Source organism: Lepus europaeus, chromosome 14 (genome assembly GCF_033115175.1).
Source record: "Lepus europaeus isolate LE1 chromosome 14, mLepTim1.pri, whole genome shotgun sequence".
NCBI lineage: Eukaryota > Metazoa > Chordata > Mammalia > Lagomorpha > Leporidae > Lepus > Lepus europaeus.
Genome location: NC_084840.1, coordinates 52,969,455 through 52,985,412, shown reverse-complemented (window position 1 = coordinate 52,985,412; position 15,958 = coordinate 52,969,455). Strand labels below are relative to the sequence as shown.

The window sequence follows — 15,958 nt, the reverse complement described above, 5'->3', positions numbered from 1 at the left end:
CCATCCATGCCTGTTATACTTTGTGATCTTCCCTGTTGGACAATTCTCCATTGTGTGAAGACACCACAGTTTATGCGTTCTCCTGTATCTGGCCATTTGATGATGTGTAGTTTAGTATGTATGGTGTCAGGTAGGGTGCTGCTGTGAATACTTTTCCCCATGCATGGAAGACCCAGGAATGAAATAGATCCTTCCTCAGTATGTGCAGATGCAGCTTTGTAAGCTCACGTGGGATTGTTTTTCCAGGCAGTTTGCACACATCATATGTCTTCACTTGTGAAATATAAGAGTTAGAGCTGAGGGGCCGACACTGTGGCACAGCGGGTTAAAGCCCCGCTTGCAGTGTTGCCATCCCATATGGGCGTCGGTTTGAGTCCCAGCTGCTCCACTTCCAATCCAGCTCTCTGCTGTGGCCTGGGAAAGCAGTAGAAGATGGCCCAAGTCCTTGGGCCCCTGCACCTGTGTGGGAGACCCGGCTGGAACTCCTGGCTGCTAGCTTCAGATTGGCGTAGCTCTTGCTGTTGCAGTCAATTGGGGAGTAAACCAATGGATGGAAGATTTCTCTGTCTTCACCTCTCTGTAACTCTTTCAAATAAATAAAATAAATCTTAAAAAAAAAAAAGTTACAGCTGAGAGAGGATCCATGAGCTATGTAGGGCAGCTTGCTGAGAAGAGAGATGGCAAGTGGAAAGGCAGCACCATGGGAGCAATCAGCAGGTCTAGGAAGGTCCAAGCAACGGGAGACAAATTCTGGGAAGAGAGTGGCTGGGGCAGGGATAAGAGAGTTTGTGGGATGTTGGCCATTTTAAGTGCACTGGGAGTTTTTATTAGAAGGTTAAAAGCTTGCTCTGGCTGTCTTGCTGAGAATAAGCTGTGGGGGAGGGGAGCAGAAGACAGAAGACCAGCTCCCAGGCTGGGCCAAGGTGCTAGTGTGGATGCAGAGCGTTAAGGTTTTGGGTGTGTGTTGATGTTAGGAACAGGATTTGTGGAAGGGTTGCATGTGGGTTGTGAGAAGCAAAGAAAACTCCATTTTGGAGAAGTTGGATGAGCGGATTTATACTGAGCTGAGATTAGAAAGACAGAAGATTTTGGAGTAAGTTGGGAACCAGAAAAGGATACCACAGAGAATTTACATTAAGAGGGGGAAGACCCGGGAAGCCAGTGCAGAGTATCCACAGGGAGGGTGTGGTCTCAGTGAGACACTAAAACAAGGTCTTGGAGTTGGCTGTTGGCTTTAGCAGCATGGCGGTCACCAGTGACGCTGACAGAGCAGTTTTGCGGTGGTGGCCGGGGCCACTGATGGAGAGGTTTGGAAGCCTTGAGTACCAAAAGCCCTGTCAAGGGGTTTTGTGCAGGAGGGAGCAGAGAAGCTGGGTGTAGTTACTTGGTGGAATAAAGAAGTTTCTTTGTTTCCTTAAGATGGTAAGGAAGTCAGCATTCATGTGCTGATGGAGATGTTTGGGGGTGGGGAGCTGACTGGTGTCCAAGTGTGGGTGAGTGTGTGGGATCCAGGGCACAGGAGGACAGGATGGTTCTAGAAGGGGGCACTGACAGGGGTTCAGTGCACTCGGGTGGGGGGCATAGTAAGTCATAGAAGTTCCTTTCTGGGGTAGGCATTTGGTGCAGTGGTTGTTGCTGGTTGGGATGCCTGCATCCCATATCAGAGTGCCTGGGCTCTGCTTCCAGCTTCCTGCTAATGTGATTCCTGGGAAGCAGCAGATGATGTGTTTGGGTCCCTAGCACCGACACAGGAGACCTGGGCTTCTGGCTTTAGCCTGGTCCAGCCCTCACTGTTGTGGGCATTTGGGGAGTGAACCAGCAGTTGGGAAGTCTGTGTCTGGCTTTCTGTCTCTCTGGTTTTCAAATAAAATGAAAGTAAATAAATAACAATTGTAAGAGAAAAAGTTCTATTTTGATGTATCATTTTTATTTTATTTTATTTATTTTTTTGGTGAGGAAATAGAGTGAGGAGGGAAGGGGAAGTGGTGCAGGTGTGAGGACAAGGTATAAAATGTTTGAAGAAGAGGCTTTGATCACTGAGGGTACACTTGAGGTTGGAGGTGGTGAATTGGCAGTGACAGCAGGCGGCACTGTCTCAGTGCCTAATCAGATGAGATTCAGGGTTAGTTGTTCTACTTTTGGTGGATCTGTAAGTATATATTTAAAGAGTTTTTGTGTAATGATGTTTCTATGGTTATTTTTTTTTTAAATCCAAAATAACCATGTGATTTTATTTTTATATTTGAAGAAATATACTTTCAGTTACATTATAGCTCTCTCTTTAGTTACATTGGATTGTGTAGGGCAAAGCAACAGGTTTTAGATAATCACACTCCTGTCCTACCTACTTGCTGAATTTGTCACGATGGTGGAGATGATCTGCTTGCCCGAGTCTCAGTTTTTCCTGGGTTGCTTTTGTCTTCTTATCTTGATTAATCTCTTCTTCTTTTTTTTTTTTAAGATTTATTTATTTTTACTTGAAAGTCAGAGTTACACAGAGAGAGAGAAGGAGAGGCAGAGAGAGAGAGGTCTTCTATCCGCTGGTTCACTCCCCAGTTACTGGCCGCAACAGCCGGTGCTGTCTGATCTGAAGCCGTGCCGATCTGAAGCCAGAAGCCAGGAGCATCTTCCAGGTTTCCCACGCAGGTGCAGGGGCCCAAGGACTTGGACCATCTTCTACTGCTTTCCCAGGCCATAGTAGAGAGCTGGATCAGAAGAGGAGCTGCCAGGACTAGAACCGGTGCCTATATGGAATGCTGGCACCAAAGGTGGCAGCTTTACTTGCTATGCCACAGCGCCGGCCCCCTTGATTAATCTCTTGTATCTAGTTGTACTTTTCTTCCTGTGAGAGCATTTTAAAATTATGGCAAAAGACACAAGAATTAAATTTGTATTTAAGCCTACAGCTGAGGGCAGCATTAAGTTCCCTCACACCATTATGTAGCCATCATCATCCATCTCCAGGACATTTTCATCTTCCCGGGATGAAGCTCTGTACCCATCACACACTAACTGCCCACTTCCTTCACCCCAGCCACTGCAACCACCATGCTAATTTTTGTCTCCATGAGTTTAGCTGTTCCTCTCCCAGGTGGAATCCTGCAGTATCTGTCCTTTTGTTCTGACTCTACTCGCCATAATATCTTACAGGTTTACCCACATTGCAGCCTGTGTTAGAATTTCCTTCCTTTCTAAAGGTTGAATAATACTCCTCTGTATGTACGTGCCACATTTGCTTTTTCTTTCATCTGTTGGTGGTTGTTTGCATTGCTTTCTCTCTCTCTCTCTCTCTACCTCTCTCTCTCTCTCTCTCTCGTGTTGCTGCTGCAAACACAGGTGTGGAAACACCTGTTAGAGTCTCTGCTTTCACTTGGGTAAACACCTGGAAGTGGGATTGCTGTCTCATCATAACTCGATGCTTGCTTTTTTGAAGAACTGCCATTTTACATCCCCATCAGCAATGCCCAAGGATCAAAGTTTCTCTACATCCTCACTGAAATGAATTACTTCCTAGGTTTTAAAAATTGAATAACCATCCTAATGGTTATGAAGTAGTGTCTTGTCATGATTTTGACTGAAATAGCCTTTCAATCTGTTCTGGTAATCCCGTCTTCAAGATTCAGATTACTGTCAGCTCTGAGAGGCATGGCTGAGCCTTTGCACAGTGCGTGTGTGCTGTTGTGACGTGCTGTTAATGTTGGAGATGTGGCAGCGACTGGGCCGTGTGTCTGGAGACGGAGAGGCTCTGCTATGTGGTGCTCAGTAAGAGCAGCCCCTGGAGTGGCACAGTAGTTATCTGAAGCATTGATCCCAGGTAGCCGCTTTAGTTTGTGTGACTTCGTTCCACGTCCTGCCGGGCCAGAGCTTTCCTTTGTCATCTTGTATATCTTTGATTGCTCTATCATTTTTATTTTTCATGTTCTTTTTATTCCTTCTGTTTTTATTTTTCTCTTTCCCATCTGTTGGCTTCATTTGGGTACTTTATTCAGTATTCTGTTTCAAGTTCTCTTTTATTTTTAAACTAAGTGTCCAATGATTGCCTCGCCAGCCCAGTGGTTGCTTTAGGATTACAATGTATGTACTTAACTTTTTATTGTCTGTTTAGAATTAATATTTTACCATTTGAAATGAATATAGAGACTTTGTATTTTTTTAAAAGATTTATTTATTTGAAAGGCAGAGTTACAGAGAGGCAGAGGCAGAGAGAAAGAGAGGTCTTCCATCCGCTGGTTCACCCCCCAGATTGCCACATGGTCAGAGCTGTGCCAGTCTGAAGCCAGGAGCCAGGAGCTTCTTCCAGGTCTCCCATGTGGGTACAGGAACCCAAGGACTCAGGCCATCTTCTACTGCTTTCCTAGGCCATAGCAGAGAACTGGATCAGAAGTGGAGCAGCTGGAACTGGAACCGACGCCAATATGGGATGCTGGCACCTCAGGTGGCGGCTTTACCCGCTACACCACAGCGCCAGCCCTGAAACTTTCTGTTTTATAGATGCCTTTTCTCTTCTGCCCCTTCTGTTGTAACTGTTTTATATTTATATTCATTAAAAACCTACCAAACAGTATATAATTTTTGCTGTCAACCAACAGACAACTTTGAAAGGACTCAGGAGAAAATAGCTTTTTATATTTACCCAGATGTTTATAGATTTCTTTGCTCTTTCGGTGTCCCCTGTTTCTGTCTAGTATCAGAGTCCTTTTGTTTGCAAGTTTTCTTGTAGCATTTCTTTTGGAACATGCTTGCTGGCAATGAATTCCTTTAGTTTCCCTTATCTAGAATATCTTTAGTTCACCGATATTTGTCAAGAGTATTTTTGCTGGATATAAAATTCTGGTTTGCTAAATCTTATTCAACAAGGTAAAAATGTCCTTCTGCTTGCCTCTGGCTTCCATGGTTTCTCCTGAGAACTTCGTAGTAATTAACATTATTCTTCCCTTTGGTAATAGGTTGTCATTCTCTGCTTTCAGGATTGTTTCTTCATCTTTAGTTTCAGCTGTTAGGTATGCCATGTTTAGGCATGAATTTCTTTGGGCTTATCCTTTATAATTTGTAGGTTTGTACACTTTACCGGATTTGCAGTGTTTTCAGCCAGTTTTTATTTAGATATTTTTTTCAGATTTTATTTCAGAGATTTTTTTTTTTTTTTTTTTTTTTTTTTTGTCTTTTCCCTTGGGGATTCTGATGGCATGAATATTAGATCCCTGTTATTATCCCACAGGTCCCCGAAAATCTGTATTTTTTCAATCATTTTTCTGTCAGCTGTTTAGAGAGCCTATTTTTAGTGATCTGTTTTCAAGTTAACAGTTTTCCCTCACATCTCTTTTCTGCTATTGATCCAATCGAGTGAGTTTTTATTTCAGTTATTGTATTTTTCAGTTATAAAATTTCCATTTGGTTTGTTCTTAAATCTTCTCTTTCCTTGCTGAAACTTCCTATTTTTCCATTTGCTTCAGAAGTGCTCTTGATTGCTAGTTGAAGCATGTTTATTATAGCTGCTTTAAAGCCTTTGTCAGGGGCTGGCACTGTGATGTAGTAGTTAAGCCTCTGCTTGTGGTGCTGGCATCCCATATGGCCACTGGTTCCAGTCCTAGCTGCTCCACTTCCAATCCCGCTCCCTACTGATGGCCTGGGAAAGAAGTAGAAGGTGGCCCAGGTGTGTGGGCCCCTGCACCCACATGAGAGACCAGGAAGAAGCTCTTGGCTCCTGGCTTTGGATGGGCCCAGCTCTAGCTGTTGTGACCATTTGGACAGTGAACCCGTGGATGGAAGACCTCTCTCTCTGTCTCTCCTTCTCTCTCCCTATAACTATTTCAAATAAATAAATGAATCTTAAAAAAAGAGCCTGTGCCAGATGACTAACATTTGCATCATCTCAGTGGCGCTGATTACAGATCATTTCTTCCTGATTCTTCACTTGTCCAGTAATTTTGGCTTGTATTCTAGTTGTTTTAAGTGTGAAACTCTGGATCTTGCTTAAATCCTATGGAGAACCTCAATATTCTTATCCAGCCAACAGTCACTCAGGATAAGTACAGTCCTCACATTCTGACCTAGGTTCTGTGGACATTGGTTCCAGTGTTCATTGTGTTGTTTTCAAGTCCTCTGCAGTGTTCTTGGGACCTAAGCCAGGTCGTCCTGTGCAGAGGCCACTCTGGGACCTGGGTGGTGGAGTCTCTGTTAGTTCAGTTCTGAAAATCTGGTGTGCTGATTGACATCAGATTCATGCTTGTGCAGCTTGGGGAGATGAACCTCTGAGCTCATAACTGTGTTCGGAGGCTGCTTTCCTGTCTTTCTCCTCCCCTGTAATCCCCTCAGTATTATTCGCTGTCTGCTTCCCTGGGGTTCTCCTCTGGGACCCAAACTTCTGCTCACTTTCTCCGTTGCTCCTGCATGTGGTTCCACTCAGTAGGAGCAGAGGGATCAGAATTAGGACCCAAACCACCTTTCAGTGTTCCTTCTTTTTGAATTCAGCTGCAACGTCTCACCTTGCAGATGTTTCAAATTGCCGCCCCGTGTGTTCTGTGCAGGTGCTAGAGCTGTTTTTGGTGGTAGAGGGGGTAGAACTGGAACTCCTAAGTGATTTTTATGACAGATTAAGAATTCCCCCTGGTATGAATGATTGTCATGTTATTGGAATTCATTTCCAGTGAGTGTTTTACCCGTGTGCCTAATACAGTTGTACCTTTACTAGACTACACAGTAGCAGAGACCCTGTTTCTGTCATTTTAGTTGCCCACTGTTTTTCCCCTGCAGATGAGGTGTCTACTCTTCTTCAGAACTCGGTCATGTCTGCTACAGAGAGCATTTCTGAATTCATTCTCAGAAGACTTACAATGAACGAGCTAAGCAGTGTAAGTATTTGCTGCAGTAATTTTCTTTTTTGACCTGCAGTTCCTTCATTCATTTCATCACTGAGTAATTACTGTCTGGCAGTCATTGTATTGAATTGAATAGGAAATTTTTTTTTAAAGATTTATTTATTTGAAGGCAGAGTTACAGAGAGAGAGGCAGAGACAGAGAGAGAGAGGTCTTCCATCACTGGTTCACTCCCCAAATGTCTGCAATGGCTGGGGCAGGGCCAGGCCAAAGCCAAGAGCCAGGAGCTTCATCTGGGTCTCCCACATTGGGGGCAGGGCCCCCAAATGCTTGGACTGTCTTGCTTCCCAGGTGCATCAGCAGGGAGCTGTATCAGAAGTGGAGCAGCCGGGACTGGAACTGGTGCTCACATGGAATGCTAGCATTGCAGGCTACAGCATAACCCACTGTGCCACATTGCTGGCCCCAAAAGAATAATTTTAATTTTCTCAAGAAGCAGCTTAGGAAGCAGAGAAAAAAAAAAAAAGATTTGGGAGTCCCCTAGTTCTGGTTCCATCTGTTACCCTGTGGCCCTGGACGCTGGCTAGTCCTTGCAAGGCTCAGTTTCCTTCTCTGCAACACGGAGATAATAAGAGTGCTTCTGAAAAGTTCATGGAAAAATCAAATTACAAGATTTTATTTTGGTGCCAAAAAATGTTTGAAATCCATGCATGGTCTTTTTGTAGCACAAATCTTCCATGAACTTTCTGAAGGAGCTGTCTTCTGCTTCCCAGGAGAGTTTTAAATGAAATAAACTGGACTTCACACAGTCAGCGTATACTTGGGCCCCATATTCAGAGGGCCGGTGTGGAATGGAACCTGTGTGTGTGTGTATGTGTTTATACACCATTTTTTAAAAAAGATTTATTTATTTATTTGAAAGTCAGAGTTACACAGAGAGAGGAGAAGCAGAGAGAGAGAGAGAGAGAGGTCTTCCATCCAATGGTTCACTCCCCAGATGTCCACAACGGCTGGAGCTGTGCCGATCCGAAGCTAGGAGCCAGGAGCTTCTTCCGGGTCTCCCACGTGGGTGCAGGGGCCCAAGGACTTGGGCCATCTTTTACTGCTTTCCCAGGCCATAGCAGAGAGCTGGATTGGAAGTGAAGCAGCCGGGTCTTGAACCGGTGCCAATATGGATGCCTGCGCTTCAGGCCAGGGCGTTAACCCACTGTGCCACAGCGCCGGCCCCTTGTACACCATTTTTTAAAGCTCCCATCAGTGAGTCTTAAATGCACTTAGGGTTGAGGCTGTAGGTTTTAGGTATAGAAGCTGTATAGAGAGCTGTGAATGCAGCTGTATTGTATCTTCCTGCATTCCCCATAATGTGCTTTTTCTAGGGCATCTAAAAAGAAAGTTTTTCCTCTTCAAGAATCCCTTGAGGGGCCAGTGCTGTGACATAGCGGGTAAACCCGCTGCGTGTATTGTCAGCATCCCTTATGGGTGCTGGTTTGAGTCCCAGCTGTTCCACTTCTGATCCAGCTCCCTGCCATGGCCTGGGAAAACAGTAGAAGATGGCCCAAATGCTTGGGCCCCTGCACTCTCATGGGAAACCTGGAAGAAGCTCCTGACTCCTGGCTTCAGATCAGCACAGCTCCATTTATTGTGGCCATCTAGGATTGAACCGGTGGATGGAAGACCTCTCTCTCTCTCTTTGCCTCTGCCTCTTGTAACTCTGCCTTTCAAATAAATAAATGTCTTTATTATTATTATTATTTTTTTTGACAGGCAGAGTGGACAGTGAGAGAGAGAGAGAGACAGAGAGAAAGGTCTTCCTTTTTGCCGTTGGTTCACCCTCCAATGGCTGCTGTGGCCGGCGCATCTCGCTGATCCGAAGCCAGGAGCCAGGTGCTTCTCCTGGTCTCCCATGCAGGTGCAGGGCCCAGGGACTTAGGCCATTCTCCACTGCCTTCCCGGCCATAGCAGAGAGCTGGCCTGGAAGAGGGGCAACCAGGATAGAATCCGGCGCCCCAACCGGGACTAGAACCCGGTGTGCTGGCACCACAAGGCGGAGGATTAGCCTGTTAAGCCACAGCGCCAGCCCAAGTCTTTATAAAAATAGAATTCTTTGAGAATTCCAGTTCTTAGAGAAATGTCAATTTTTGTCAAATGCTAAAGCAATAAGAATGCTTGGATTGTCAACAAACTGAGAAAATGTACTTACTTTTAAGAACTTTTTTTTTAATACTCAATTAAGCACCATTGTTTGATAGTTTAAGCAGGTGTGGAAGCAGGAGAAGAATGGTTTTATACTGACAGACTCTCACTAACGTTGTTAGGCATTCCTGGATCATGAACTTAGTGGGTGCTTTCCAAACTGTACCTTTTCCTCCATGAAACACTGCCTCTCCTTAGTGTCTGTGACATCATCTTGGTTTCCTGTGTCCCGCTGGCCATCGCTTCTCCCCCCATCACCAGTCCTCTACTGTCTAGCCTTTGGAGTAAGTTAGAATTCTTTCCAGCCTAGTCCTGGCCTCTTGTTCTCTCTCTGTCTGTGTCTCTCTCTGTCTCTCTGACTCTCTGTCTCTCTCTCTCTCTCTCTCATTTCTCATGCACGCTATTAAAAACAAACCCCTTATCATCATTCCCACAGGAGGTTCTCCAGCTTCCCTTTCAGTAACCCTGCCACCAGTCAATAGTTTTGTGAATGTCATGGACCATGCTTGTACCCTTAAGTGTCTTGATGTTTTTCTTAGGTTTCAGACCTGGAGCGTTGCCGTTTATACCTGATGGTATTAACTGAGCTAATGAATCTGCATTCAGATGTCGGGTGGAAAGGGGGTAACCCCATTTGGAGAGTTATTTCTCCTTTGAAAAATGCATCCATTCGGCATCTTCAGGAGATGGATGGTGGACAGGTAATGCTTTCTGATTCAAGGTGTATAAAAGAAAGAAAGGAGGGAGGGAGAATATGTTAGAATTTTATCTATGAGTTACATTGAATCTATTCTGTTTGTATTAATATCACATTAATTGTGTTGTAGTAATTATCATGCATTTGCTATGACCCTGAGAATCTAATGTATTAATAAATTTAAAAAAAAATTAGAGAAAAAAGAAAAGATTAGAGATGGCAGGGGCTGATGTTGTGGCTCAATAGGTTAAGCTGTACCTGCAGCACCAGCATTCCATATCAGAACACCAGTTCAAGTCCCGGCTGCCCAGCTTCTTTTTTTTTTTTATTTATTTTTTATTTTTTGTCAGGCAGAGTGGACAGTGAGAGAGAGAGAGAGAGAGAAAGGTCTTCCTTTGCCATTGGTTCACCCTCCAGTGGTTGCCGCGCTGATCTGAAGGCAGGAGCCAGGTGCTTATCCTGGTCTCCCATGAGGTGCAGGGCCCAAGCACTTGGGCCATTCTCCACTGCACTCCCGGGCCACAGCAGAGAGCTGGCCTGGAAGAGGGGCAACTGGGACAGAATCCGACACCCCGACCGGGACTAGAACCCGGTGTGCCGGCGCCACAAGGCGGAGGATTAGCCTATTGAGCCGCAGCACTGGCTTGCCCAGCTTCTGATCCAACTCCCTGCTGATGTGCCTTGGAAAGCAGCAGAAGATGGCTCAAGTACTTGGCCCCTGCCACCCACATCAGAGACTTGGATGGAGTTCCTGGCTCTTGGCTTTGACCTGGCCCAGCTCCAACCATTGCGACCTTTTGGGGGAGTGAACCAGTGAATAGAAGATCTCTTTCTCATTCTGCCACATTGCCTTTCAAATAAATGAAATAAATCTTTAAAAATAAAATTGGTCCCAGACCCATTTAGGCTATGTAGCACTGTGGTCCAGCTTTCCACTGCTATGCTGTGTGACTTCTTCAAAAATAGTCTGCAGATGATTGAAGATATTATTTGTCATGTTAAACTCGTGCTTCAGGATGCATCCAGTTTAAAGTGGGCTCCCCTAGGAATGTTGCACACAGATGTGCTTGAGTAGGGGAAAGGTTGATAAGCATTTACAGCCCCTCTGTCATGTACTAGTTCCAGAGACCCTTCTGCCAATGAAGAGATCAAACTTCCTTCTTTTTTTTTTTTTTTTTTTTTTAAATTATGACTGTGCTTACTGAGCACTGCCCTGGCTTTTTTTTTTTTTTTTTTTTTTTTTTTGACAGATAAGAGTTAGACAGTGAGAGAGACAGAGAGAATGGTCTTCCCTCCGTTGGTTCACCCCTTAAATGGCCACCGTGGCCGGAGCTATGCTGATCTGAAGCCAGGAGCCAGTTGCTTCCTCCTGGTCTCCCATGCAGGTGCAGGGCCCAAGCACTTGGGCCATCCTCCACTGCCTTCCCAGGCCACAGCAGAGAGCTGGACTGAAAGAGGAGCAACCGGGACTAGAACCCGGTGCCCATATGGGATGCCGGTGCCACAGGCGCAGGATTAACCAAGTGAGCCATGGCTGGGCCCCCAAACTTCCTCTTAATCTGAATTGCTGATCACCACTTTCAGTTTGTTCACTGCCAACCTGTAGAGAAGAAGCAAAACGGAGTCACATGTGTTCGGTTTCCATTTGCTCCCATGATGTTCAGTGTCAGGGAAAGGAGGGAAAAGCAGGTGTGGGATTTCCTAGACTGGCAGCCAGGTCCTTGGGATGAAGTCTTGCTTATGTTAAGGAAAGCCTTGTCGTGTTTCCTCCTCAGGAGCCAACCCTTGGTAGTCAGATTCAGAAAGTCGTTAGTATGGCCACCTTGGCCGTGGTATGTGAGGCCGTAGACCGGAAGCCCGAACTGCAGCTGGATTCTCTTGATGTTGGACCCACAGAACGGTTCCTGTCCTGTCTTCACCTCAATCAGACCCTGCAGAAACCCCACACAGAGGAACAGAGCAGGTGTGCTCACCCCCCAGAGAGCAGTAGGTACAGCGTGGGCATCTTCATTGCTAAGGTTTAACAGTCCTGTTTTGTTGTTGTTGCTGAGATAATTAGTGATCGCTCAAGGTTGCTTAAGGTTGCAGAATTTTGAGGATGAGCTCCATTTGGGACACAGATATATTGTAGATCTGTATTGCTGAAACCTGTTGACTTTGCAGCATTTAGTTATCAGTGAGTCCTTTATGGTGAACATACCTGGAAGCTCTACTTTTGGGGTAATTAGAAAAGGGAGGCTCAAGAGGGTTTTTCAGGTTTTTTGTTTGTTTGTTTGTTTGTTTTTGAGTAGTTAGGATATTTGTTAATGACTGTATCTGTGGTCCCAGTCCATTATCTGTTGCTATAACAGAACACTCAAGACTGGGTAACTTATAAAGGCAGGAGGTATATTTTGGCTCATGGTTCTAGAGACTGCAAATTCCAAGAGCATGGCTTCTGATGAGAGCCAGGTGCTGCTCCACCTCCTGGGAGAAAAAGCAGACGGGCAAATGGGTGTGTGTGGAAGGCAGAGAATCAAGGGGCAAGTGTATGCCAGTCTACCCTGGCTAATGCAGTCCCTTGCAAGCAAGAACTCATTCCAACAAGAGAATCAGTTCGTTTATGGGGCTCTCTGCCCGGAACCCAAACACCCACCATTAGCTCCCAAATCCCAACACTGGAGTTAAGCCTCTATGCGAGTTTTTCTGGGGACAAGTCATAGCATTTTTCCCCGCCTTATAAGAGTAGTATATTACATGCAAAAGAAATGGAAGCAACGTGGGGAAGAATGGTGCAGTCACTTCATTTTCTTATTTCAGTTTTTTTGAGGAGTCATCGTCTTCCCAAGGATGGGGAAAAATCGTTGCACAATATATCCATGATCAGTGGGTCTGCCTGTCTTTCCTGTTGAAAAAATATCACACTCTGATACCTGCCGCAGAGAACGAAATCCCGGAGCCCTTGCTGCCCGCTGTTCAAATGCCCGTTAGGACTTTGCAGTCTGCACTGGAAGCCCTCACAATTCTGCCTTCTGATCAGGTTTTACCTGTGTTCCAGTGCATGAAAATTTTGGTTCCCAAGGTAAGATCCAGTGCAACAGGAACTCTAGAATAACCATGGGAGCAGCAACCCAAGTTCCCAAAGATAAGTGATGAGTGTCTGTTTTGTGAAGAGTATCTACTTGTTTTTTCTTCCCAGCTCCTTACCTCCTCTGAATCTCTCTGCATCGAGTCTTTTGACATGGCCTGGAAAATTATATCTTCCTTAAGCAACACTCAGCTGACATTCTGGCCTAATTTAAAAGCCTTTGTCCAGTTTGTATTTGATAACAACATTCTTACCATTGCTGCAAAAACCAAGAGCCAGGCATATTTCAAAATAAAAGAGGTAACTTTTCTTTTCCTTTCTCATCTGTGTGATCTGCAGGACATGAGAAAGTTATTCGAAACTAAGAATCAGATTTGTTGTTGTTTCATTCAGTGAACTAATATGTTTGAACCATCCTTTATGGCACAAGTAAGAATGAGAAACCTGAAAGACGTAGAAACGAAGGTGCAGAATGTTAGCCCGTGAGCCGCATCTGCCTCTCATCTGCCAGATAGTTTGTTTGGCTCATGCAGTGTGTAGAATGTTGTTAGTTGGCAACTTTTAAGAATTGGGGGACCTGCATGCAGTGGATTTCTAGGGTGGGCGTTCCAGTTTTCTGCTGTCAAGTACCCTGGGAGGCAGCAAGTGATTCCTTGAGTAGCTGAGTCCCTGCCATCCCCCTGGGAAACTTGGATTGAGTTCCTGGCCCAGCCTTGGCTGTTGGGAATGTTTGGGGAGTGAACCAGTGCATTGGAGTGATCTCTCTGTCTCTGCCTTTCAAGTAAATAAAATCATGAATTTTTTTTAGAATCTAATTTCCCCTTCTCTTGGAAAATTGCACGCCCTGGCAACACTACAGCGTCATTCCTGGATGCCAGCAGTCACCTGGCACTGAGTAGGAGCCAGCATGCCCTTTCTCTCCACCCACACCCATCCTGCTTTCTCCTAGATGCTGAAGGCAGGTGTCAGGTGCCATTGGTCACGGAGTTTATGCTACAGTTTTTTCTTTATGTAGAGATAGAGTTCTCTGATTATAACCCTGAATGCAAAGGTCTTCCTGGTTCTGGATGGGCAGTCAGTCCTCCAAACCCACAGGTTCTGCATCCATGGGGTCAATCAGAGATACTCAGAAATTTGCAGCTGTACTGAATGAATATGCACAGACGTTTTTCTTGTCATTGTCCTCTAAACAATGCAGTATAATGATAATTTATGAGGCATTTACATTACATTAGGTATTGGAAGTCCTCTAAAGATGATTTAGAGTATATGGGAGGATGTGCTTGAGTTATGTACAAGTAGTATGCCGTTTAATACAGCTGGGACTAGCTACTGGTTTTGGTGTAGGGCGCGTCCTGGCACCAGTGTCCTGCCAATACTGAGGGACCACTGTATTTGCATTTGCAACCACTCACATGGCAGGGAACGTAACATGATGGAATTCCATCCTGTGTGCCTCCTGATCCAAAGGGGAAAGGGAGAGCCAAATTTGCTGTTACCCTGCCGTCCTGTGCTGTCTCTCGGTCCTTTCCTGACCCACAGTACCAACTTAGAGACTGTGATCTTTGCGGCTTCATGCAAACCACAGCCACTGGCAAAATGCAAAAGAAACTGGAAATGTACAGGATGAGCTGTTTTTTGTTTTGTTTTACTGCTTTGGGTGGTTGCTTCTCATGAAGGATCGGGATGAATATCACTACTGTAGTAAAATGTCATCTTTTATCGTCGAGAGATGAAAAATCAGTACTCTTGGGGCTGAGCCTTTGGTTTAGCAGTTTGATATAGCTGCTTGCGATGCCTGAGTTCCATATGGGAGTGTCTGGGTTGAGTCCTGGCTTTACTCTAGATTCCAAGTTCCTGCTGCTGTGCACCCTAGGAGGCAGCAGGTAATGGCTCAAGTGGTAGGTCCTTGTCACCTGTGTCAGCCACCCAGTCTGAGTTCCCAGCTCCTGGCGTTGGCCTAGCCTTGTCTTGGCTATTGTGGGCATTTGGGGAATGATCTAGCAGATGGGAAATCTGTTTGTGTCCTTCTGTCTCTCTGCCTTTCAAACAAGTAAAATAAATAAATAATTAACAAAATGAAAGGTACTTTAAAAAAAGAAAAATTAGCTTTTTGTCATTACTGATCATCTTGCAAAATTATTTGAACAACAGTGAGTTTAAATATTTTAGACTAATCATGGTTATGTTGAAAGTATAATCTGAAGTTATTCAAGTATATTTTTAACAACACTTATTTTTTTAAACTAAATTGATCTCAAAATAAACCGGTTACATTTCATTTCAGATTATGTACAAAATAATTGAAATGTCTGCTCTAAAAACTGGAGTCTTCAATACACTGATAAATTATTGCTGCCAATCTTGGATAGTGTCTGCTTCACATGAGTCCCAAGACTCTTTATCAAGTGCTAAACATTATAGTGAAATGGTCCTTGAGGCTTGTATATTTGGAACCGTGTTTAGGCGTGATCAAAGGTAAAAGATGCCACTCTCTCAACTTGCCTTCATTTACACTAAGTGCCTGCTTGGGTAGAATCTTGCTGCTGTTTTAAAGCTTTTAATAAGAAGCTGCCTTGCACTTTGGGGCTTTGATTTTTTTTTTCCCTATCTAAAATCTGCTTTTTTTTTTATCAAATATTTTTTATGGACAGACTTATTCAGGACGTACAGACTTTTGTAGAAAATCTTGGACATGACTGTGCAGCAAATGCTGTTATAGAAAAGTAAGTATGTCTGGACATAAATGAGGTATTCAAAATATAACAGGCATTCTATATCTGTTAAACTTAATAAATATTTACTAGTGATATTTAACCTGTTATAAGATACAGATTGAGCCTTCAAAATTATGTTAGAAAATATATTCCTTTGCTAATAGATTTTCTTTACATCTTTCACCATTTATTAAAATTCAGTAGAATTTAAAAAGTTTTTAGTGCAAAGTCCAACATAGATGAGGAAGTGGCTGTGGATAACATGAATCCCCTGTCCTTTTTCTTTTGAGAGATGAGGTGATCATCAGCATATTTTTAGTTTTAACATGGAATCAAAATTCAGCATTTAAGCACTCAGTATGTTACACACCGAAATAGAATTGGTATAAGCTCTGAAGTGTTTCTGTTGCTGTTGTTTTCATACCACTTTATTGATGTTTTAAATCACTTCATTGACATGTAAAAGCT

At 44.2% G+C, this 15,958-nt stretch overlaps 1 protein-coding gene across 2 annotated transcripts in view; it reads left to right on the top strand.

Moving 5' to 3' along the window:
* TARBP1 (TAR (HIV-1) RNA binding protein 1) overlaps positions 1 to 15,958 on the top strand; it is a 77,790-nt gene that overhangs the window by 36,600 nt on the left and 25,232 nt on the right. The window contains exons 13-19 of one of the 2 annotated variants that reach the window (XM_062210631.1): positions 6,754 to 6,851; positions 9,549 to 9,710; positions 11,482 to 11,669; positions 12,506 to 12,767; positions 12,885 to 13,073; positions 15,061 to 15,251; positions 15,428 to 15,499. In XM_062210631.1, the coding sequence (XP_062066615.1) occupies positions 6,754 to 6,851; positions 9,549 to 9,710; positions 11,482 to 11,669; positions 12,506 to 12,767; positions 12,885 to 13,073; positions 15,061 to 15,251; positions 15,428 to 15,499 (1,162 nt within the window). Of the gene's footprint in view, positions 1 to 6,753; positions 6,852 to 9,548; positions 9,711 to 11,481; positions 11,697 to 12,505; positions 12,768 to 12,884; positions 13,074 to 15,060; positions 15,252 to 15,427; positions 15,500 to 15,958 lie in introns of both variants that reach the window. The other variant, XM_062210630.1, reaches the window with a different exon arrangement.